General features: G+C 42.3%; 1 protein-coding gene across 1 annotated transcript in view; it reads left to right on the forward strand.

Annotated features, from left to right (window-relative positions):
• Window positions 1-762: 762 nt before the first annotated feature.
• The window catches only part of LOC117979316 (aldehyde oxidase 2-like), a 127,881-nt gene continuing 103,456 nt past the window's right edge, over window positions 763-25,187 (forward strand). Inside the window, 9 exon segments of the mRNA XM_063595089.1 lie at window positions 763-980; window positions 5,536-5,643; window positions 7,024-7,132; window positions 9,038-9,200; window positions 14,164-14,225; window positions 17,357-17,414; window positions 18,236-18,277; window positions 21,127-21,179; window positions 21,181-21,482. Coding sequence (XP_063451159.1) covers window positions 763-980; window positions 5,536-5,643; window positions 7,024-7,132; window positions 9,038-9,200; window positions 14,164-14,225; window positions 17,357-17,414; window positions 18,236-18,277; window positions 21,127-21,179; window positions 21,181-21,482 — 1,115 coding nt within the window.

Here is a 25,187-nt window from a genome sequence, read left to right on the forward strand (position 1 = left end):
TGAGTTTTATGGTACGTGAATTATACCTCAATTTTTAAAAAAGTATCTGTGGAGAGAGAAAATGTGGGAAAGATTGAGAAGTTGTGAGAATCAAGAAGCCTGTCCCAATCAATGGCTTTCCAAAAACATGGAAGCCTCAAAGGGAGGCTAAATAGCAAGGCATAGTCAAGGAAAAATGCCATTTCCGTTAAGAGCAGAGAGAAGTCACATGGATCTCTGCCTTTAAGAGCAGATTTTCTCATTTATACCACAAGTATTTATAGAGCATTTTACTCTGTGCCAGGCACTGTACTAGGCACTTGAGATTTATCAGCAAACAAAATAGACAGAGATCCCTGTCCTTGGGAAGATCCTATTTTGGTAAGGGCAGGCAGAAAAATTTTAAAAATAATAAGTAAATTACAGAAGTATGGTTGATGCTTGAGTGCTAAGGGAAGAAGTAGAAGTGGAGCAGGTTAAGGCCAATGGAGAGTGATGGAGCAGGTGGCAGGTTGCGGTTAGAATAGGTCAGAGAAAGCCCTCCTGAGGAGATGAGAATGGAGGCTGTGAGCTAAGCAGGTATCTGGAGGAAGAGCATTACTGGGGAGACAAGGCATTAGAGCAGAGTCTCTTGCAAGCAAGTGTGCCTGGCCCATTTGTGGAGCAGCAGTGGGGCCCATGTGGCTAGCACAGAGCCAGGGACGGGGGCAGCCATGTAGAACCTGGAGGCCGCTATAAGGACTTGAGCTTTTAATCTAAGTGGCTGCAGAGCAGAAAAGTGACATGGACTTGCTTCTGTTGCAAAGGATTATCCTGGATGCTGTGCTGATGCAGGTCGTGGGAGGGCAAAAGTCGAGGGTAGATGCCTCCTTTCTGTCCCTTTGCCAACTCCTCCCCCTCCAGCCCACCTCTGTAAATGTTGGAATTCTCGAGACAGCCATGGGCCCTCTTTCCCAGTCTCTCTGCCTCGTGGGTGGCTGCCTTTACTCCCATGGCTGGAGGTAACTCTCTTGCTTAAGCTCTGGCTCTGTAAACCCAACTCTTGCTTTTCATTGCCACTTGGATGTCTCAAAGTCACCTCAAACGTCCCAAGCAGATCTCCTTTTCTGTACAGCCATCCACAGGTTGCTAGGCCGGAAACGGGAAATGATCTGAGGTGCTCTGTTCTCTTTGCGCACACATCTATTCAGGCACGAAATCCTGTCAATCGCACATCAAAGACAATTCCTGAATCTGCCTCTCCCTCTCTTTATTTCCATAGCCTCTATGTTACTCCAAGCCACCTTCATTTCTCCCCTCACTATTGCAATAATCCCCTCCTGATTTCCCTGCATTCATTTTGCTTCCCTTCCAACCATTCTCACATTGAAGCCAAAGATATACATGAATTTCTGGGCACTCACACATGCACATGCACACACAAAATCATCATGTTACACTCTTGCCTAAAACCCTTCAATTGCTTCCTATTCATCTCAGCAGAACATGTCCCAAATCCCTAAGATGGCACCTGCAGCCTAGGTTATCTAGCCCCAGCCTGTCTCTCCAGCGTTGGCTCATGATCCCTCCCCTTTTCCTGTCTGGGTTTCCTGTTGTAGCTCTCACTCTGGAGCCTTTGCCTGTGTCCTCTGTCTGGAGGGTTCTATCACTTTTAGCCCTCCTTGGGTCTGACTGCCACTATCCAGTACTGCTCTGCAGTTACAGGCACAAAAGTAACTTGATGATCTTGTGAAAACACAAGTCGTAAGATCAGGCAAGCAAAAGCTATACAGTAAGAAGGAAGCAGAACATCCAGAACCAAGCAGGAGCAGGAGCGGGAGGAACAAGCCAGCAGCAGAAGCAGGTACCCCAGACACAGTGACCCTCGCCGGTGCTTCAGCGTCTCTCCCTCAACTCACACCTAGAGCTGCTAGGCAGAGTGGAGGGGTCCTTAAGCTGATGGAGAAGGAAAAAGACAGAGCTGGGTTCACAAGAGGGTTGGCTCCATACTTGGGTACAATCCAGATATGCAGTGTTGGCAGTATAGCCCCTCTTAGAGGTGGCAAGGGGAAATTTTCCCAATGGGCAGGGCTTTGGGGAGCACACTGATTATCCACATTATGTGGAAAACAGAAGTGGTGCCACCCAAGGTTAGGATATACATGGAACAAATGGTTTGGCCAGCTGGTCAAGGGCCTGGGTGGGGGGGTGATATTACAAGACTGGGGACAAGATGGCATATGAATGGGCATATGGAAGTGGGCATGATGTGTGAAGATTTTTGTATCACAGGTTAACACCCAGCAGGAAGCTCCCACTGTGAAAGATTTGCTAAACAATTAAGTGGACCAAATGAGATGGCCATGTGACATTAGCCAACTCTGTCATCCATCACCCCAGTCAGTGCTCACCCAATGGTGTCAGGGACGGAGGCCTTGCACGGGCCCGACAGCACGGGCTCCCACTTGCCATGTAGCTGATGCTGATGCTGAACATCCAGTCTGCTTCCAACACAGACCAAAACTGGTCCTCAATTTGACACCATCCCTCCAGGAGACCAACTGGCCATTTGGTGGCAAACTGACTACACTGAACCCTTTCCATTTGGGAAGGGGCAATGATTCACTTTAACGTTTTCTGGGTAGAGGTTTGCCTTTCCTGCCTGCAAGATCTTAGCCATCACCACTATCTAAGGGCTTACACAGTATTACATTAATCATCATAAGATCCCATGTAACATCACACCAGGCCAATTTACAGCAAAGTAAGGGGATCTGCTTCACAGCAGCCTGGGAGTGAGTGCATGACTGTGGAACTTGCTGGTCGCATCAGACGCTATCCTGCTTGGAACAGCTGTTCTGACAGAGCAATGAAACAACCTCTCACAGGCACAGCTGGAATGCTAGCTAGAGGATGGGCTCCCTCCTCCAGGATGCAGGATGCTTGAAAATGAGCACTCTGTATGATGTTATGTCCCCAGTGGATGGTTCAAACTGGCAGAGGATAGCTGGGCATTTATAACAGAGAATGATTGGTACCTATTGTATATAATAAAATTCTTCAGATAGATAAATAAAAAACCTACTAGGGAAAAATAATCAAAGGAGAGAAGAATAAGTACAAATACTCACTAAATGTGTAGCAAGATGGATAACCTCACCAAACTAGAGAAATGCCTACTATGACCTCTCATTTCTGCCACATCCTGGAAAACTGGACAGTAGGGATAATGCTCAGAGCTGGAGAAGGCTGTGTACATGATTTGTTATATTAAGGAACACATTTTAGAAGGTGATTTATTGGATTCAGCAATGTGCATAGCCTTCAACCCAGGAATTCCAACTCCAGGAATTTGTCCAACAGAAATACTTGCTCAAATGTCCAAAGGTGAAGTCCAAGGATTTTCATCGCAGCATTATTTATAATAGTGAAAAATTAAAAACAATGTAATGTAAATCAATAGATGACTAATAATTTATGGCAATCATACAAATAGTTAACATTTACTGACAGCTTACCTTCCTATGTGCCAGGCACTGTTTTAAGCACTTTACTTCACAACAACCCCAAGGGAGATACTATTATTTTGACTATTTTACAGAAAGCAGTTGAGGCACGGAGAGCCTAAGTATTAGGTTGGTGCAAAGGTAATTGCACTTTTTGCCATTGAAAGTAATGGCAAATACTGCAATTACCTTTGCACCAACCTATAACTTGAAAAAAAGAAAATTTTAAAATAGCATGAATAGTTTGAGTTCACTTTTTAGAAACTATCAAAAATTATGTATGCATGTATGTATCTATGTATATGTGCATGGGAAAATTCTGTACAGACGCACAGGAATCTGATACTAGTTTCCTTTGCGAAGTAAACACTGGGATAGAGGATTTTCACTTTTTGCTTTATATACTTTTATGTTTTTTTAAAATAAGCCTTCTAGTTGTAATTTAAAAACAAATTATGAAAAAAAGTACATTTATCATCAAGAAACTCCCCTGAATGTAGTTCATTTGCAAATATAGCACGATTTAGCTCCATGTCACTGACTAAAGCAGCTTCGTGTTGCTGCTTTAAGAAGATGGTTTAAGGCCGGGTGCAGTGGCTCATGCCTGTAATCCCAACACTTTGGGAGGCCGAGGTGGGCAGATCTCTTCAGGCCAGGAGTTTGAGACCATCCTGGCTAACATGGTGAAACCCCGTCTCTACTAAAAATACAAAAATTAGTCGGGCCTGGTGGCGTGTGCCTGTAATCCCAGCTACTTGGGAGGCTGAGGCAGGAGAATCACTTGAACCCAGGAGGCAGAGATTGCAGTGAGCCGAGATCACACCATTGCACTCCAACCTGGGTGACAGAGTGAGACTACATCTCAAAAAAAAAAAAAAAAGAAGAAGAAGAAGATAGCTTATTCCAGTGGGTTGTCCCCATGGCAAGGAGAAATATACATTATGTAAGGGCTGAATTGCCATGAAAGTTCCAGGTTGGCTTAAAGGAGGAGGAAAGTGGGGGTAACAGAGCAAGGCGGGGAGACAAGAGGGTTGGGAACATAGACAGACAGGAGCTGGTTGAAGGAACACACTCAGGAAGCAGATACAAATGGCCCCGGAAGCTGCTTCATCCACTATTCATCCTCTTCCAGGGAGCACATGGCAAGCCTGTCAGGCGGACACAGGAACAGGTGCTTTTGATACAACTTCACAAGATTCAGCCAATGCTGGTGGCATAATGTCGCATTCCAAGGCGTCAGATGAACTTGGTTTGTTTGTATGTGAGTGGAAGAAAAGTAAGTTTTCTACATTATTAATAAATTCATATAAAGAAAGAAACCATGATAGAAGCAATCTTTTATTAATGTTTGCCAAGACGATCCTAGGTTCAGGTGACTTGTGTGTGAGTTGCTGATTTGCTGTGTGACTGTGACAAACCTATAACAATCTGTATCTGTAGTTCTTAGGGTTCTTAGGGAAGGGGAGGAGAGAAGGAGGGAGGGAGGGAAAAAGGAGGAAAGGAGAGGGAGATGGAGAAAGAGACAGACAGAATCTCTGTAATGCATGTAAAGTTGTCAGGATTACCAGATGCAAAGCGATTGTGTTGATAACTTCAGACCACATTTTGTAATTGCACCTGTATTCATCCAAGCCATCAGGCATTGACTTCTCTTTGCTAGGATCGTTTTTGCATCTCTCTCTTCCTCCCCACTTCCTCTCACAGCTCTGCCTCCTTCAGCTCTTGTCCCACCACCACCATTGCCACCACACACAAACACATACGAATTAAAGGTCTCAAATCTTCCCATCATTTGCAAATAATTACAAAACTTTTGACTGGCAAGAATGGAAGAGAAGTCATCCAGAAAGCCAGGAATAAACTTCACAGTTCACTGACATTTTAACATGTTGTCCTTTATGCAGGGATTCTTAAATCATTTAAGTGAATGGGCCAAACAATTGTCTGGGCCCACTTTGCTCCGAGTGCTTGAGATTTAGCTAAGGCATCATCTATGACTAGAATTGGTGCTCCTTGTTTTCACTGTCCTTGACACTGTGCCTGATGTGCAACCCAATATCCTTGTTTTTAGCATCGTTGGCCAAGAGGAAGAGATAAAGTTGAAACCGAGCATACCCGCCCTGCATGTCGCACACTCCACATGCGGCTATGAAAAGAAGTGGAGGCTCAGAATGGTTATGTAACGTGCCCAAGATCCCTCAATTAACAAGCACTAGAGGGACCCTGGCTTTCATTCAACTGCTCCCAAAGAATCTCCCAAAGATCCCTCAATTAACAAGCACTAGAGGGACCCTGGCTTTCATCTGACTGCTCCCAAAGTTTGATTTTTTTCTACTGCTTCGTATTTCCTCCACTAGGGAGATGGCAACTCTTCTAGAATTTCTCTGTTAAAGGGAGGTGCTAGTGGATTGTACGAATGTTTTCCTGTGGATACCAAAAGAATGCTATTTGTCTACTGCTGCCAAGGTCTTGCTTACTTAACTTTTCAAATTTGATCAAAGAACAAAGAGTATGTTTTGCAAGTGGTGATGAGAATTAAAACCCTTAGTTCAAGTCTCCATTCTTTTATTGAACTGTGAATGCGAGAATTTTAAAAGTGTATAGCTACCCAATATTTCATAAATTTTTATTATTTTCTTCAAGCCAGGGTTGTGTTACAATGCAAATTCTTGTTGGTTATCCTCTGAAACAAAGCCAAATATTTGTCCTGCCAAAAGAAAGTCAAATACAGTACAGCGTCATGTAACTCTGTAATTGCTAAAGAGATGTTTAATCAAGCCAGGCAAATAAGATCAACCAACCTATTTTAAATGATTCTTACTATTCAGAAATAATGGGCCACAGGGAAAACTGACTCAATCTATATAATCAATTCCTCTGTGCAGGTCATTGAGATAAATTCAGACCCTGAAGTAACTTTACTGTTTTTTCTAAGAAAATATCATATCTTTTTGTTTGTTTAAGAAAGCAAGCAAATTAAAAAAAAAAAAAAACCTCTGGATACTGCAATTTCTCTTGCACTTATAGAACATTTTCCTTCTGTCATGCATCATTTCAGTTTGTCAGTGTGATGGCTGGTCAAATAATTACCTGCCCTCGTACAGCTTACACTCTGGTGAAGTTATTGAATGACTTGCCTTCCAGTTGGTCTCATTTAACTTCTGCCCCACACCTTCCAGGCTTTTTATAAAATCACACTAGAGATTGTTTGAAGGGTAATGTGTTAATTATCTGACCAACCATCACAACCAACAAACTGAAATGGGCATAGGAACAACTAGAAACCATTTCAATTCCTGAGATTTTTAATTTTAACAAGACAGTTTGGAAAGAAAAATGGCTTTCTTAATTCCAAGTAGTAGACTCTTTATTTTTAGGTAGCCATACTATTATACATTCAAGATCATTTATGTCATGGCCCAGCTCTAACACTCACTCAATTAATTTTATTCATATCAAAGTAATTACTATTATAATCATCTAAATACATGTTTTCTTTTTCAACACTGCTGCTGTCACTGTGCCAATTCTTTTTGGCTTTACTGTGTAAACTCTGAAGTCACTTCTCTGTCACCGCTTGCCTGGTGCCCGCCTCCTTTTTCTGTAGAGCTGCCGTCACCACCAGAGAAGGTGTAGGAAACACCTAACCCAGGATTCACCCAGTTCAGGTAAGAGCACATTTGAGGATAACAATGGGTTTAGGTAGCTTCTCTCGTTGTCTGGGTGATCGCTTATGGTTTCAGAGGACACAGATGGCAGGTGAAGGTCTCTGTCTCCTTTACAAGAAGAAATATTACCCATTCTTAATTTCCCTTTTCCTTCTGCAGCTTTATTGATTACTATTTGAGGCTTATTACACTTCCATAAAAATGTGGAGGAGGTGGTGATGAGGTAGTGACCCCCCCCCACCCCGAGTCTGTCACTTCAGACCATCTCATTGCCTCAGGGAGGAATTTCTCCCTAGGAATGCTTTGAGTCCTGCCACAAAGACATAAAAAAGGGATGATTCACATCTATTATGGTTCCTATAATAAAATAAGAAAAAGGATTGGGCACAGTGGTGCACACCTGTAATCCTGGCACTTTGGGAGGCCGAGGTGGGAGGATCGCTTGAGCCGAGGAGTTCAAGACCGGCCTGGGCAACATAGCAAGGCCCCATCTATAAAAAAATAAACAACTCAGCTGGGCATAGTGGTGTGTGCCTGTTATCCTAGCTACAAGGGAGGCTAAGATGGGAGGATCACAAGCCCAAGAGTTTGAGGCTGCAGTGAGCTATGATCGGGTCACCATACTCCAGCCTGAGTGACAGAGCAAGACTTCATCTCTAAAAATAAATAAAAATTAAGATAATAAAATAAAATGAGAAAAACAAGGAAGCGTATTCTATGTTTGGTCTGTGTAAATAGTCATGCTGATAATTCTAGCCAGAAAGAATAATTTTGTGACCTGAATGTTTAATTTGGCTTGTTGCTACGTAATAGTCTTTGGTCAAGACTATAGATGTTGATACAGGAGGCAGAAAATAAGAAGAAAAAATGACAATATATGTTGAGTACCCCACACCAAACCAAGTTATAAACCTTTGGATATAAAGATTATGTCTTACTCTAAAAATACCCTCTCCCATCACAAGGAATTTGTATTCCATGAAGGTTGTTGGGAAATCACTGAGTCAAAGGTCACAGGGGAGGAAGGTCACTAGCCTGCTGGTTCTTTGGCCCTCAGGAATCCTCTCACTACATCAGAGGCACACAACAGTGTGTGTTTGTCTCAGGGCCAAGGTTTTTGTTTTTGTTTTTGTTTTTGTTTTGAGGCAGAATCTTGCTCTGTTGCCCAGGCTGGAGTGCAGTGGTGCGATCTTGGCTCACTGCAACCTCCGCCTCCCAGGTTCAAGCAATTCTCCTGCCTCAGCCTCATGAGTAGCTGGGATTACAGGTGCGTGCCACCATTCTCAGCTTATTTTTGCATTTTTAGTAGAGATGGGGTTTCGCCATGTTAGCCAGGCTGGTCTCAAACTCCTGACCTCAGGTGATCCAACTGCCTCAGCCTCCCAAAATGCTGGGATTAGAGGTGTGAGCCACCATATACCCGGCCAGGGCCAAGTTTTTATAAGATTTTTAAACTTACATACTGAAGATACATTAGTAAAAATGCCCTAAAGTGAAGAAAATGCCAGTTACCCTCCCAGGTCAGAACAAAAAGTGTGAAGTGGAAAAGCTGGAGCTCTCTTTGTGGAGGGAAGCCTTGGCAATAAGTCCCTCCAATTTAACTTCCTTTCAGGAGGAGGGGCAAGTGGGAGCAGAATGGGGAGAGAACACAATAAAAGTAGGTAATCCCTATGTCTGTGGTCTTGGTTAAATCTAAACTCTGCCCTTGAAGTGATGCACTAGGCTGACATTGAGGACTTCCTTTCCCAACTGCCTCAATGGAGTTTTTTCCCAGAAAGCCTCCATTGGCATCCGAAATGTGAACAATCATGGCACTTCCAGCTGCTACCTGACAGGCTGTGGACCTACCTGTAGTTGTACCAATCAGAGGCCTCTGTTTCATTTCTGAGAGACTCTTACCCCTAAACTTTCCACCTGGAGCCCTGTGTCCTTTGCTTTTACGAAGGAATTGCTAAAGCCCACAGCCCCCAGTGTGGGTTCTGCACCCTGGAAATGGTGATGACCATCTACACTGTCCTGAGGAGCCACCCAGAACTCTCCACAGAGCAATTAATGGAAATCTTGAGTGGTAAGTCTCTAACCTCTTCAACTGTAGAAGAGTATTGTCCTTCCAAGAGGAGCAGAGATGCTGGAGCATTTTCATCCAGGGGATCAGGCCAAAAGGCTCAAAAAAATTTATTGATTGATCTTTATGATTCACACCTCTTGAGTAGTGTGGGCAAGAATTATCCATTCCTACTTAGCAGGAAGGGAAACTGAGGCAGTCAGCCAGAAAGTAAAGTCAATTTTCCACATGACTGTTACATTCTTGGCACCATATCAGTTGTTTCTGGTAATTTTAATGTAATATATATTTGGGTAGCATATGCTTATTGAAACAGTCTTTGTGTGGGTGTCTTTGATGCAATTGCAATGTTACTGGAATGGTATTTGGAAATATTACGACTCTAAAATCTTTTAATTATGTATTTAGAGCTAGCCAAAAGAAGCTGTGACCTTTTGGGGTTTTTTTATTATTATTTGCTATGGTTGTTGCTGCAATTATTACTGAAGTGTTATTAATGCTTATGAAATCATAGACTCTTAGGAATTGGGAAAAAACACTATGACTCATAAACCTGCATGTAATTAAAATGGCTTAAGACTTTAAAAATGATATTTCCACTGTTTTGTCCTTTCAGAAACTTTTTTATTCTGATTAAATTTCACATATGCATTCTATCCTGTCAAGATACTTTTAAATTTTTATGCTGCTATTTACAAATCTGATAAACACTGCCTGCTGTTTTTATATAAGTTATTGACTAAAATATTGAACAGAATAAGCCAAGCAGAGAACTATGAGAAAATCAACACTTAACATTGAACTGTTGCTTAATTAAGTACAAGCCTTTCTGTGATATGCATTTACGTTCCTATATCCTTTCCACAGAGGACCACAGGTGAGTCAAATGCCCCTTGAATCCCCATGCAATGTGTCTATGACATTGATCAGAGTCTCAGTCTAGAATTTTTTTCCCAAAAGGGAATGAATGTTCCCTTTTGGGAAAAAATAACGTTCTTGAGGTACCCAATCTCCTCTTAGGAGCCATCATTCCTAGGCCCTGTTGTCAATAATCCATTCCAGAATAGATTCAGAAAATTGCTTGAGAATGAAGTCAACCTCGCCTTATAACCCATCTTTTTGAAAACCAGGATCAATGGTTGCCTGTCTCCAGTGTTCTGGCACCACTTTGGTTTATCATGATATCTCAAAAAGCTTACTGACCATGGTTTCACAGTCCCACCTACAAATTATTTCACAGTCATTGGACATAATTCATCTTGTTACTCTGACCCCTTGAGCAAATTTAAAGAGGCTAAATGCTCTCTTAAAATCTCCACATATCTTGGGCTTCAAGTCTCTTTTAACTGTGCTTGTCTGATGCTTTAGGTTCACCAAGCATTCATTTGTGAGAAATACAGAGGCAAAAATAGGAATGAGTTTCGTCTTCCCTCTGACATCTATTAACATTATTCCATCTTCCTTGAGCTGTGTATGTGTTCTCTGTTTGATGCATTTTGTTGTTGATAGTATTTTCCACAAAATCTATCTCAATTTGATGTTTAGCCTCTTGACACTGCTCTGTGTCACACGTTTCCCTTCATCTCCAGTTTTGTCCCATGGCTTTCATCATTTATTCATCTTTCTTTGTTTTTACTAATCAGAGACCAATCTGAGTATAGCCTTCTTATTTCTTCTTCATTTACACTTGTATCCTCCAAATTTCATTTCTGAGTGCTTCTTATGCCTTTTGTGCTATATTCTCTTTTTGCAGTTTCTGGCCAATGGGAGAGGTCCCATTGCTGCTATGTACCTTCCAAAATTGGCTTTTCACAGCCCACAGCCCTGTAGAGCAAAACCGAAGACCCCGTACCCCAACTTTCTGTCACTTTCACATCACAGAGTTTGCGGTTAACTTGGCAGCCATTCCTCTCATTGATTCCCCTGACTTTTGAGACATAAAAGAATTTTTTAGCCCCTCTTTTTCAAGAAGGGTGGTTGAAGGATCCTTTTCCAGCTGTATCCTTCTGTTCCAATTTTGTAATTTGCTTCAGAGATAACCCACCCATACCTTTTATTGGACCTGATAGCCTGTGTTGTCCAACCCCCACTGGCAGTTAAAGATTGGTTCAATGGGTAAGATGGAGATGGAAGTATGAAGGAGTCCCACACTAGGGCTGCAGGAGATGCTTTGAAACTAGGTGTTCAAACAGATCCAAGAGTCAAAGAGGAAGCTGGGTTCAATAAACAAGAAGAAAATCTCAGCATTTTGCTAAAAACTGAGGCAGATATCAAAAGCCAAGGAAGGCTGGGCACTGTGGCTCACGCCTGTAATCCTAGCGCTTTGGAGGCCAAGGCAGGCAGATTGCTTGAGGTCAGGAATTCAAGACCACCAGCCTAGCCAACATGGTGAAACTCCATCTATACAAAAAATACAAAAATTAGCCAGGCATGGCGGTGCGCACCTGTAATCCCAGCTACTTGGAAGGCTGAGGCACAAGAATAACTTGAACGCGGGAGGCGAAGGTTGCAGTGAGCTGAGATCACACCACTGCACACCAGCCTGGGTGACAGAGAAATACTCTGTCTCAAAAAAAAAAAAAGAAAAGGAATAGTATGTCTGGACAATTACCTTCAGCAAGCATTGTGGCCCAGAATGTGTGCACAAGAGAGCCTTAGGCAAATTTCTGGCTGTTTGTTTCTCTTTAGGCTCTTACCCAAATGATCTCTACCTCCTTCTTTCCTGTAAATTTCCTGGATTTCCACTTATAAATAAAAGTATGTATTTTTACAACATGGAAAGCTATGCAGCCACAAAAAAGAAGAAGATCATGTCCCTTGCAGGAACATGGATGGAGCTGGAGGCCATTATCCTTAGGAAACTAATGCAGGAACAGAAAAGCAAATACCACAGGTTCTTACTTACTTATAAGTGGAAGCTAAATGATGAGAACACATGGACACATAGAGGGGAACAACGCACAATGGGGCCTATTGGAGGGTAGAGGGAGAGGATCAGAAGAAATAACTAATGGGTACTGGGCTTAATACCTGAGTAATGAAATAATCTGTACAACAAACCCCCATGACACAACTTTACCTATGTAACAAACCTGAACATGTATGCTGAATTTAAAATAAAAATTAAAAAAAATTAAACAAATAAGTAAATAAACCTGGCAATGACTCAAAAAAAAGTATGTTTTATGATCATGCAGTTCCTGCCTCCTGTGTTGGTTTTCTTTCCTTCCTTCTTTCCTTCCTTCCTTCCTTCCTTCTTTCCTTTCCTTCCTTCCTCCCTCCCTCCCTCCCTCCCTTCCTTCCTTCCTTTCTTCCTTCCTTCCTTTTCCTTCTTTCTTTTTTCCCTTCCTTCCTTCTTCATTGCCAGATTCTGATATTGAATCTCATCTCTCTAGGTGTTGGTGGTGAGTATTAGACATGAGTAGCTTCATTGCACCAAAATTTCAAATCCTCCTCTTTTATCACCTATAGCCTATGCTTTGATATCTAGACACCACAATGACAGCTAATTTTATTGAGTATTTTCCATGTACCAGACACTATTCTCTGTTAAGTACTATATGCTAATTGTGTAGATGAAGAAACTGAAGTACAAAATGGTGAAGTTACAGCCCAATGTTGTACAACTGGCAAGCGGAAGAGTCAGAAGCTGCACCCTGGTAATTTGGTCATAGAATTCATGTTCTTAACCATCTCGTCAAAACTAGTTATTTTCCCAAGACCATTTTTCTTGTCATTTTCTCTGGAGAATTACTGAGACTTCCTTTATTGTTATTCTTTTTTCCCCAATATAACTAGTGTCCTCTTTGGTTTCATATTTTAGTTTCATCTATGTACATTTTTAGTATCCTAACTTCTTTCTTTCTTTAATGTATTCATGCACCACTCTGTAAACATTAATTGAGTGCCTATTGTGTTATTAGCAGTAGGCATGTGGTCCTTAACTTTAAGGAGAATCAGTCCTGACCAGGGGTTCTGATTCAGGTATAATTAATATCTTTAATGGGTCCATGAACCCACAAAGTGTTGTGCAAAGTGTTGTGTACATATTCATTTATGACTTTGAGGGTCTGTGTGAGAACCGCTAGCCTAAAAAGATAGAGAAGTAATGATGATACAATGACATCCTGATTAGACCCAGGAGCCGTGCTTCCAAACATGCTTTTTCAGTCTTTCTAAGAAATACTACCTCTGTGTCAGGGTCAGTCTTTTCAATATTATAAGATATTTCAATATCATCCACTGCTATCAAAAACTGGAAAAGGCCTGAGATTTTACCCTACTTACAAGCTAACAACTTAGCCTGTCACAGTTTGATGGATGCCAACAGAAGACACAAAGCCCCTGGGTCAGAGACAAAAGACTTGATTACTCTCAGCAACAACATAGCTAGAGCAGTAGATTGCATCAGCTCCCTGATCCCCAATTCCCACAAGGTAACGTGAAGAGGACCAGCTGATGCCCACTCATGCAATGAGTTTCATTACAGGAGAGGAACCCTGAACTTAGACAGCTCAAATCTTTCATAATGGGTGGTAAGCCTCCCAGAAGGTGACATTATTTATTCTACTGGACAGTAAACATTCTTGCTTATTCTTCTGCAGGGAGACACTGTCTTTATCTTCCAACACTGTTTGTTATACAAGCATCCTCAAAAAGATAGTCTGGAACAAAAGCAGTCAGTGCCTCTGGTCACAAGGTGTACACATCTCTAGCATGTGACTTGTACCCACTGTGGGAATCCCTCTGTCTTTTGTCCTTTCTCCTCACCCTTGCCAAGAGTGCAAGAACTGAATCCTAAATGCCATCTGATAACACTAGTTCAGTCTTGAAAAACAACTGAGATTTTTAATATGATTTGGGGGGAAGGAGTGATGCGAGACCTACCTATAAACAAGGGAGACATGTCAGGGCAGAGATGTCAGGGGTCTTTGGGTCAAAACATTGTGTATTTCCTTCTTCCCAGGTAATTTATGCTGCTGTACTGGACAGAGACCCATTGTGGATAGTGGGAAAAGTTTCAGTCTTGTGAGTATGAAACAACTGATAGCTGCAGAGCCAACAGTTCTGGATTAAGTCGCAAATCATCATGTGCATTATGCAGGATTGGTTTTCAAGGAAAGCACAATATTGTGTCTTAGAGAAAAATGGTTCACATTTTAGCCAACTCAGTGATGGTAACTAGGTATTTTTCTCAGAAACACAGACAGGTGGCACCTCAATGGCTTTTTGAAACTGAAGTTTATAAAATAGCATATTTCAAGTGAAAACGAATTAGGCCATCTTCCTTACATCTTGTTTTGTTGATAGGAAAACAGTCTATTTCTCATGCTGCCATTTCAGCAGCACTTTTTGTTGAGTCACCACCAAAGTTAAACATTTTTGTGAAATAAATCCCTATGTCCTCTTGGAATGTGCTTCCATCTTTGATTAGTACTCATGGTAGATGGGGAAGAGAGAAGGAACATTTTCATCTTTTATGCTGCGTGGAATCAGTAGCCATTCAGCAATGTGTAGCAATCATAGAGCATTAGATTCAGACCTTCCTCTGCCCACTTCCTCCACATCCCACGCTCTGAAAAACACATAATTTCTCCACACTCTCACACAAATACTTCTGACACCAGATGTGTGCGGTTTTTTTCCACACCAACAAATTCTCCAATCTCCAGACACCAGCTGGTATCCTACAGTTTAATCCAATTCTGACCCTATCTACCAGGAGTTAGTGGCAGCTCCCACAAATTAAGGGCTCAGTCTCACAAGATCCCCTACATCACATGCCAATCGCAAGTCTGGGCCTCCTATATTTCTGACCTACCAGCTATAAATTGGAGGTTCCCACGAACTCCTCCTTGGGTTTGGTAATTTGCTAGAATGGCTCACAGAACTCAGGTAAACACTTTACTTAACATTTACTGGTTTATTATAAAGATATTGTCAAGGACACAGAAGAATAGCACTATGAAAGGTACATAAAGCAAGGTCCAGAAGGGTCCTGGGCGTAGGAGCTCCTGTCTCGGTAGAGTTGAGGTGCACCAGCCTCCTGGCATGTGGATGCATTCACCAACCCAGAAGGTCATAAATCTCCTTGTTCAAGGGTTTGTATAGAGCTTTATCTCCATCCCCGCTGTTCCCTCAGAGACAGGTGGGTGGAAGACCCTCCAATCACTTGGTCTCTCTGCTCACCAGAGTCATCCTGAGGCCATCCACGTAGGGGCCCTATCCTAAGATGTCTCATTAGCATAAACTCAGATGTGATCCAGAGGCTTGTCATGAATAACAAAAGACACCCCTATAACTCCGAAAATTCCAAGTGTTTTGAAAGCTCTGTGCCAAGAACCAACTGGGGACAAAGACCAAATTTTTTTTATTATACTTAACTGAAAAAAAAACAACCCTATAGGAAGTAGCTAAGAAAGACTATATGGAATCATTAATTTTAAAAATACAAACTTTTTATTGAAAAGATACATTATAAACTGCAGAGATTATATACCCAGAGATGTTTAGATTCCTATATTGTTAAAAGAATGTGGAAAAGTGAGAAAGAGAATAACAAAGGGGACATGCAAATAATACAGCTATGGGCTCCATAAGACGTTTTGGCCAATGACAGGCAGCATATATGATGGTGGTCCCATAAGATTATAATACTGTATTTTTACTGTGCCTTTTCTATGTTTAAACACAAATACTTACCATCACATTACAATTGCCTACAGTATTCAGGATACTACCATGCTGTACAGGTTTGCAGCCTAGGAACAATAGGCTGTACCATCCAGCCTCGCTGTGTAGTAGGCTCTACCATGTAAGTTTGCATAAGTACATTCTATGACCCCACAATGACAAAATCACCTAACACATTTCTCTGAACATATCCCTATCCTGAAGCAACACATGACTGTATGTCTAAAAGAAAGGTTAAAGAATAGAGACTAGAGAGCCATGTAAACAAAATTGACATGAATAATTGATGTCAAATAATTATTATTCTGCATAGCAGTTATAAATATTATGACAACTAACTACCTGAGCTGGAGAAGTAAGACAAATTACAATGAGATCTATTTGTTTATTTGATCATTTTTCAATTCAATTCAATTCATTCATTCATAATTTGAAATTATTTGGTACCTTCCATCATCACCTATACAGTCAGCCCTTCTTATCTGTGGGTTCCACATCCTTGGATTCAACCAGCCACAGATCAAACATATTTAAGAAAAAAATAACAATAACCATACAAGGCCAGGTGCAGTGGCTCACGCCTGTAATTCTAGCTTTTTGGGAGGTCTTGGCAAGTGGTTCACTTGAGCTCAGGAGTTCGAGAGTAGCCTGGGCAACATGGCGAAACCCCATCTCTACAAAAAAATAGCCAGGCATGGTGGCATGCACCTGTAGTCCCAGTTACTTGTGAGGCTGAGGTGGGAGGATCGCTTCAGCCAGAGAGGCGGAGGTTGCAGTAGGCTGTGATCATGCCACTGCACTCCAGCCTGGGCAACAGAGTAAGATTCTGTCAAAAAAAAAAAAACTGTAAAATAATACAGTATAACAACTGTTTACATAACATTTTCATTGTATTAGGTAGTAAAAGGAATCTAGAGATTATTTAAAGTATTCAGGAGGATGTGTGTAGGTTACATGAAAATACTATTCCATTTTATATAGGACACTTGAGCATCTGCAGATTTTGGTGTCTGTGAGTGGTCCTGGAACCAATCCCCCACAGATACTGAGGGATGATTGTATTTCATTTCCAGTTTCCCTGTGGCTTTAAAGATTATTTGAATCTATTTTATTGGCTAGATCACTGGGTCAGATAAGCATGGAGAAAAGACCAATGCTAGATTCCCAGACTGAAATAAATGGAGGGGCCATAGCTTCTCCACTGAAGAATTCTTCAGTGGAGCCAAATCCCTGTGACTTGGTGGCAACTCAGTGGATATTGTTCTAACTTAGGAGGCACCAGGGGCACCAGGGTTTTCTGTCCTCCCTGGGGTAACCTGCTCCCTGCTCCTCCCTAGTCTCTGAACCATAGCACACCACCACTGCTGCCACCACCACCACCATCATCATCATCATCATCATCACCTCTAGTGGTATTTTACAACTCCAGGATTCTCTGATTTTTCCATTCTTGTTTTCTTCTATAGAGTTCATTTTGCTGCCAAATGAATGGGGAAGGTAAATGTTGCTTGGATCAAGAAAAAAGCAGGCCCTAAGAACAAAGCAAGTATAAGTCTTTCTTTTTCTGCCCTCTTTTACCTGTTTTATGACCATGAACTCCATTATCAGAATGCATAGCCTCAAATTCTGATTCCACTATCATGGAAACCTTTAAACCTTTGTTTTAAACCTTTACTTTATTTTAAACCTTTGTTTCTTTATCTGTAAAATGGGATTATGACTATAAAGTGTAAATTATATCATGTCTGTAAAACATAAAATATCATGCTGACCACATACTGTCTGGCCTCTGCGCAGCCCTTTGATCTATTTTGATGAACCCCTGACTATTGGGGCTTGGGGTGTTGGTGCAAGAGGCTTTTGGAGTTCTAAGAACAATTATCTTTCTCTCAGTCCTTCTATTCCTTTCCTTCCGTTTTCCCCCAATCGCTGCAAACCCAAGTCTATCTGGGAGAAAAGGACCCCACATACAGGGCCTGCAAGATATAGTAATTATTCAAACATGGCACCAGCATGGTGACACCAGCCTTGGCAAGATGGAACCTAGCTTGAATCCTAGCTCTGTAACTTTCCAGCTCCATTTTAATTTCCTCCTTGGTATAATTGGGATAATATTTCAAGGAAATTGTTGGGAAGGCTAAATCATAGACATAAATAAGGTGCTGAAAGTTCCAAGTACAGTGACTGCACATAATAATTGCTTATTGAGTGCCAGTTTTTCCTGGTAACTGATGTTCATAATTGTCCTTAGAGCCAATTTCGGCAAGAGATGGCTCACAAAAGCTGTAGAAATTAGAAAATGTCCAAGAAATTTAAAATTTCTGTGTATACATTCTTTGACCCAGCAATTTCACCACCAGGAATCTACTCTGGGGGAGTAATTGAAGGTAAGTCAAATATTTATTATATACATAGATATTTGTCACAATGTTACTTATAATTACAAAAAAATTAGAGATAAACTAAAAGTCCAACAATACGGGATTGCTTAAGTATTTCATGGCATAACCATGTGATTGGAATTTATACTATCTTGGAAAATCTCTTTTGTGCAATATTTAAAGAATTTGAAAATAAAAATGGTTTGAAGTGAAAAAATTTAAAAATTGAGCACTCTGATACCAGATTTATAGAAAAAATGTATAAGCATAGTATAATCTCATATATACAGAGCAATCATAAAGAGTGGATGGAAATACACATAACATTGATAGTGGTTATCTCTACTTCATATGAAGTAATTTTATTCCCTTCTGTAGATTTTTCAGCAATTCTACATGATGTTTTTACATGAACATGCATTAATTTTATAATCATATGCAAAAAAAGTTTAAACAAAAAGAAATTCCTATGGATGGTACAGTAATTACAGCAGAAATACAATTCCCTCTAGAATCCAAATTTGCTTGATTCCTAGTTATATTTGAAAGGGTAGGGGGGACTTTAAAGACTGGTATAGACTGTTTACCCAGTGGACATCAAATATCACGGCCTGGAGTTACAGGAGGGTCAGGCCTCCCCCCAGCATTTGCAAGCGCAAAGCAAGAATATAAGGAGAAGACATCTCATTCTCTTCTCTTCCCACCCCAGTTCTGTTCCACATTGCTGGCATCACAGATTGAACACCCAACTCACCTGTCCAAGCTCCATCCATTCCCCAAACAGCTGCCCCTTGGCCACAGCTCAGGCCTAGGGGTGAGCTTCTAGATGGGTATCTGTCCTCTCTGGGAGGAGAGACTGCAGCAGAGGCCCACGTGGGCTGTGGAAGTAGATTTCGGGCCTTTTGGGAAGGAAATTCTGAGGCCATGAGTGCCAACAGCCTGTGGCTCAGCGATGGGGTACAGGCTGTTGGTGGAATGTCCCTTAACCCTGGGGTCTCCTTGCTCCTTGGAGATGGGCATGGTGACAGGGGGCCCAGCAACCTAGGGCCAAAGGGCAATACTGGGAATGGGCTCCTGGAAGCAACATTTGATGCCTCTGACACCAATAGAAATGTAAATAAGAACAAACTCCAGGATGGGGGCCTCATCTCTCAGAGGCATAAAAAATGACATTACAAAAAAACCTAGTATGGTACTTAATTTAAACATTACTCATTCTTCAGCTATTATTTTCCCTACTTCACCTCCCTGCAACGCATCAACTAATCATGCTGAAGTCCCAATAGAACTGGTAAACCGTACCAGCTGACAGTCAGAGCTGGCTTGGGAGGTTCTCAGCAGATCTGTTAGAAGCCATTTCTTACTTTAAGCTGAGATCTGCTGTCCTGCCACTTCCACATATGGGCTAACCCTGGGTAGACCTGTCCCTCATCTATGAGACAGCCCTTCCCATAGATGCAGCTGCTTTCATTCCCACTCGCTCTCTGCATTCATCCTCCCTGTTTCCTTTGTAGCTAAATTATCTGCATGCACTTTCTTCACCTAATGACTCATCCATTCCTGAGACTCCAGGTGACACCTCCGTATGTTTTCTGAATCCATTTCTACTTCTGCTCTCTTTTCTGACCCTTCCCTTACATACCTGGTTCTGAGTTCATCATAACCCTCACCTTACTCCACTAAACAACTCTCTCCTGACTTCCATATTAATGCTATTGGTACCCTTTTGCTTTTTCTCCCCTAGAGCCAAGGCTTGATGCTGGGCTCATGTATCGGTCTGCAGGCTCATCTGTCCCTTGTCCTCTGCACTTGCACTCCCTGAGTCCAGACCATCTTCAATTACACTGCAATTATTACAACAGATTCTCTATCTGGTCACCTTCCTTCCAACACCTCCCATGCAACCTAACTCATAGCAGGGTCTCAAATTTCCCAGAATTGCTTAGGAAGCTTCTTCAAGATGTTTTTGCCTGAGATTCCCCTCCATTTTACTGGATTAGAACCACCTGTAGTATGGCTCAGGACAAGCTCTGAATTTTTACAAACCTCCCCAGGTCATGGATGCGACCAGTCAGCAGGCCTGGAATTGGGAACTATACATACCACAGTCAAATTCATCTTCTAGAAATATTGGTTCAGAAACTCAGAGTAACTCTCCCAGGCCCCAGAATTCTGTCTCAAATCTGAGGCCTGCTTTGAAGACTTTCCACAGTCCTGTCTGCCTCTCCCCAGTCTCCTACTAGCCTCCCCTGTGTCACCAAGAGGATCTGCTTGACTTCTTTCTACACCCAGGGAACAGCTTCCCATCTGATTCTGTGCTGGTTCCATTCCCTGTCCTCTCCCTCCTCCCTCCCTTGCTCCTGAGGGATGGGAATGGTGAGAGGGGGCCACAGGACCCAGTGACCCAGGGACTAAGGGCAATACCAGGAATGGCCTCCTTGAAGCAACGCTGGATGCTTCTGACACCAATAGAAAAGTAACTAAGAACAAGCTCCCCCAGAGGAGCCTCTGCAGCCCTTTTCTCCCTGGCTTCCTGGGGAGCTTGTGTTTGTACCACTCCTTGATGCTCAGCTCCTGCCACCCCTCCTTGCAGTTCATCTGTCTCCAGCTGCCAGTACAGAGCAGCTACTTAACAGCTGCCAATTTCCTTCCGCTCCTCCCACCCCCGGCCTTCTCCAGCCAGAATGCAATTGCAGGGCTGGGCTGTCTCTCAGCCCCCTGTGTCCCCAGTACCCAGTCCAGGCCCACCAGAGAGGAGAAACTCAACAGTAGGCTGTTAACAATCATGACACTCATCAAACTTTGACTTTGATTTTACTGAAAAATTGAAACATTAATTTTTTCCCTTATGATTTGTACCAAATCGTATAAGAAAGAAGAATGTCAGCCCGTAGACCCAACCCAGGAACTTGCTATTTCCATCTGAACTAACGGTTATGTTCTTTCTTTTGATTTACTTCTGCTTTTATGCCAACTGCGAGGGAATAAACAGTCTCATCAGCCCATCTGCAGCTGTGCCTTTGCCACCTTCTGCCCCCAAGGAGGCCTTTGTACAACTGTCACCCTCAGGAACCTATGAAAACCATTTTTCATCCCAGACTTGGCCCCAGGTGGACGCACCTTTTCCCTTATATTTCACCTCATGGAACTCCTCTCCCTCTGGTCCAGGGCGGGACCTTCGCACAGTCCATTCTGCCACACAAGCACCTTTATGAAGCCAGAAGGAAAAGCCAGGATGCGCGTGATGAGTAGGTAAGGGCGGTAACAGCCTTCCTATCTCCCAGAGCAGCTCCGCACAGATTGACAGCATTTAACTGCCCCCTTTTCTTTTATTTTCTTAATATTTCCCTCAGGCATTCCTTGGACTCACCCGTATTTGTTTCACAAACTTCTTTTAGGAGACTTCCAAGTGCCAGGCACTGAGCTGGCCACTTGGGATACAGGAATGACAAACCAGTTGCCCCTAAGGAGCTCACAGGCCAATGAGGAGACAGACAGACCTATCAGTAACCACCAGCAGCAGAACATGAAGAGGGTTATACATGGGACTTGCGACCCAGGCTCTGGGAGTATAGCGGAGAGCAAGAGTTAGGACACGGTAAGCATTCAGGGAGGCTTCACAAAGAGTTAAGCTGGAGATAAACTTCAATTATAAACACATGTTATCAAGATGTGAAGAAGGAGAATAAATGGGACATGGAGAGGGAATTCTAGGCAAAGTAAAAGTCATGTGCATTGGTCTGTGGCTTTGCAGAATGTGGGAATTAAAAAGAAATCAAGCAATTCCAAATGATAAGGACATGTCATGTTAGAGAGTTGACTATGACACCCACATTCACCCCATAGTAGGAGGCTGGAAAGGGAGGTGGAGGCCAGGAGGTGGGACTTTAATTCAGATTGGATGGGCAGGAATTTTTTGCACGGGTAAGGGGGAGCCATTAAAGGACTTTGAATGGGGGAAAGTCATATCATATTTACTACTGTGAAAGATCCCTCTGGCTGTTGTATGGAGAAAAGATTGGGAGGAACACAAGTGAATGCAGGGTAACAGATGGTTACCACAGTGGCCCAGGAAAGGGTGACAAGAAGGAGGGTCAGGAGTGACTCCTAGACTTAGCATTTACATAGTAAGAGGCTGAGTTATGGATTCTGGAGTAGAACCACCTTTCAGGGGACAGATCAGGAATCTGGACTTTCACATACCAGTTTAAGATCCTTTTAAGAAATCCAAAGGGGAGTATCAAGTAGGTAGTTGAAAGCTCAGAGGAGAGGTCAAGGTGGGTTGTATAAATTTACATTTGATCATTGAGATCAAAACCAGGAGTACTGATGAGGGTGTAGTTGAGAAGAGACCCTGGGTGTAAGCCGGTGGAATTTCAAAGGCTCAAGAATGGGTATTAGAATAAGTAGACCCAAGGGACTGAGAGTGAGAGGGTGGCAAGGGGGTGCAAGATTCAGAAGACTGGGGTATTCCGGAAGCAGTGGAAGAGTGTGTTTAAGAAGGAGATTTGTCAGGTCCGGGCGCAGTGGCTCAGACCTGTAATCCTAGCACTTTGGGAGGCCAAGGCGGGTGGGTCACCTCAGGTCAGGTGTTCGAGACCAGCCTGGCCAACATGGTGAAACCCCTCTCTACTAAAAATACAAAAAATTAGCTGGGCATGGTGGTGCATGCCTGTAGTCCCATAGTCCCAGCTACTGGGGAGGCTGAGGCAGGAGAATCACTTGAACCCAGGAGGTGGAGTTTGCAGTGAGCCAAGATCGTGCCACTGCACTCCAGCCTGGGCAACAGAGTAAGACTTCATCTCAAGAAAAGAGAAGGAGATTGGTCAAATACAGCAAGTGTTGAGAGACCAAGTGGGATGAGAACTGAAAATACTGATGCAGATGTCGCTGTTAATCTTCACAAAAGCAGTAGGAGTGTGTTGAAGATAGAGAAGGAAAGAAATGAAGTCTGTGATGCAAAAAGAATTTTGCAAAATCTTTGCAAATTTTGCTGAGGGAGAGGCAATGGAAAGGGCAGTAGATGGAGGGGAACTGGGGATGAAGTTTGGGGTTTTGGCCTTCTTTATTAGTGGAAGGAGCTTGTGTAGTTTTAAATGTTGTTGGTAAGCCAAGCATGGTGGTTCATACCTGTAATCCCAGCACTTTGGGAGGCGGAGACAGACAGATCACTAGAGCTCAGGAGTTTGAGACCAGCCTGGGAAACATGGTGAAATCCTATCTCTACAAAAAGTACAAAAATTAGCCCGGCATAGTGGCACACATCTGTAGTCCCAGCTACTCAGGAGGCTGAGATGGGAGGATTTCTGGAGCCTGGGATGGTCAAGGTTGCAGTGAACCAAGATCGTGCCACTGCACTCCAGCGGGCAATAAAGCCAGACTTTGTCTCAAAAAATAAAATTAAGTTAAATTAAACTAAACTAAAATAAATAAATTAATGTTGATGGGGGAGAATAAAATTAAAAGGCAGGGGCTGAATGTTTAAGAGATGGAAGAGATGAAGTCTAAAGCAATGATTAAGGAATGCCTTCTTCATTTCTTTCACTGAAACAGTCCTTCCAATTCAAGAGGATCACCCTGTGCTCCCACAGAACTCTGTCCTTCCCCTATAGGCTATTTCCATTCCCAGTTGACTGCCTATTTACTCCCTAGGTTGTGAACTCAAGCCAGCTCCACGAGGGCACTGTTGAGTGCTGCGTTCACCATTGTGTCACAAATGCCTAACACAGTGATTCTCAACGTTTTTGTCTCAGGCTGCTTACACCCTTAAAACTATTAAGGACCCCAAAGAGCCTTGTTTATGTGGATTTTAAATATTGACATTTGTAGTATTTGATATTAAAACTGGAAAAGCATTTTAAACATTTATTCATTCGTTAATTTATTTAAAAGTAACAAGAGTAAACCCATTGCACATTAGCGTAAATAACATTGTTCATGAAAAGTAACTATATTTTTCCACAGGAAAACCAGTGAGAGGAGTGGCATTGTCTTACATTTTTGTAAATCTCTGTGATACAGGCTTAAAAGAAGGCAGCTGGAATCGTGTTATCTGCTTGTGCATTCAGCCAGTTGTGATGACACACGTTAAGCACCCTTTGTAAAGTTCTGTACACTCATGGGAGAATGAGAAGGATGAAGGCAAATAATGTCTTTCATTACAAAATAATTTTGACTTTGGGGCCCCTGGAGGTTTTATGGGGACCTCTGTGTATCTCTAGACTACACTTTGAGAAGCGTTGGCCTCCCCTGATGAGAGGAACACATGCATTATTTCATTAATCAGAGTTGTAATCCATTCCCAGGGGCTCCCATCTCTCTGTCATCTTTCCAGCAAATCACATAACTTACAGCAACATTTACAGAACCTTATGATAAGGCAATTCTCACGTAGCTAATCTGCCTTTAATTATTACTCAATTTCCAGCAGCCTCTCCACCATGATTTTTGTTCAGTGTTGAAATCATTCAAAGTGAAATCATCTATGAAACTGGAAAATTCCACCAAAAGATCTGCCCTCTCAATAGCTCCCACAATGAACAAAATAATTTTGCATAAAGTATTTTTGCAGGGATATCATCAAAGTTAATTTCAGATGAATTAAGCAATTCAATTCCTACTTGAGAAATGTTTCCCTTGTTCATTAGTAACTTGCAGAAATTGTTTAAACCATTCTTCTTCCAGGTGCGTGGGACTATTTCAGTTTCAGAGGACTCTGGCCAAGAAGCCTGGTGCCCTTGGGTTCATGGTCCTATTCACATTAACCATTTGTGTCACCTTGGCCAGCTCACTTTCCCTCTTTGGGCCTCATTGTTTTTTTCTTCTGTAAAGCTAGATCAGTGGTTCTCAGATTTACTCATGTAATAAATGTGAAGGAGTGATCAGAAGTCAAAGGCTTTTCCTTGAATGCCATATT

Source organism: Pan paniscus, chromosome 13, assembly GCF_029289425.2.
Source record: "Pan paniscus chromosome 13, NHGRI_mPanPan1-v2.0_pri, whole genome shotgun sequence".
NCBI lineage: Eukaryota > Metazoa > Chordata > Mammalia > Primates > Hominidae > Pan > Pan paniscus.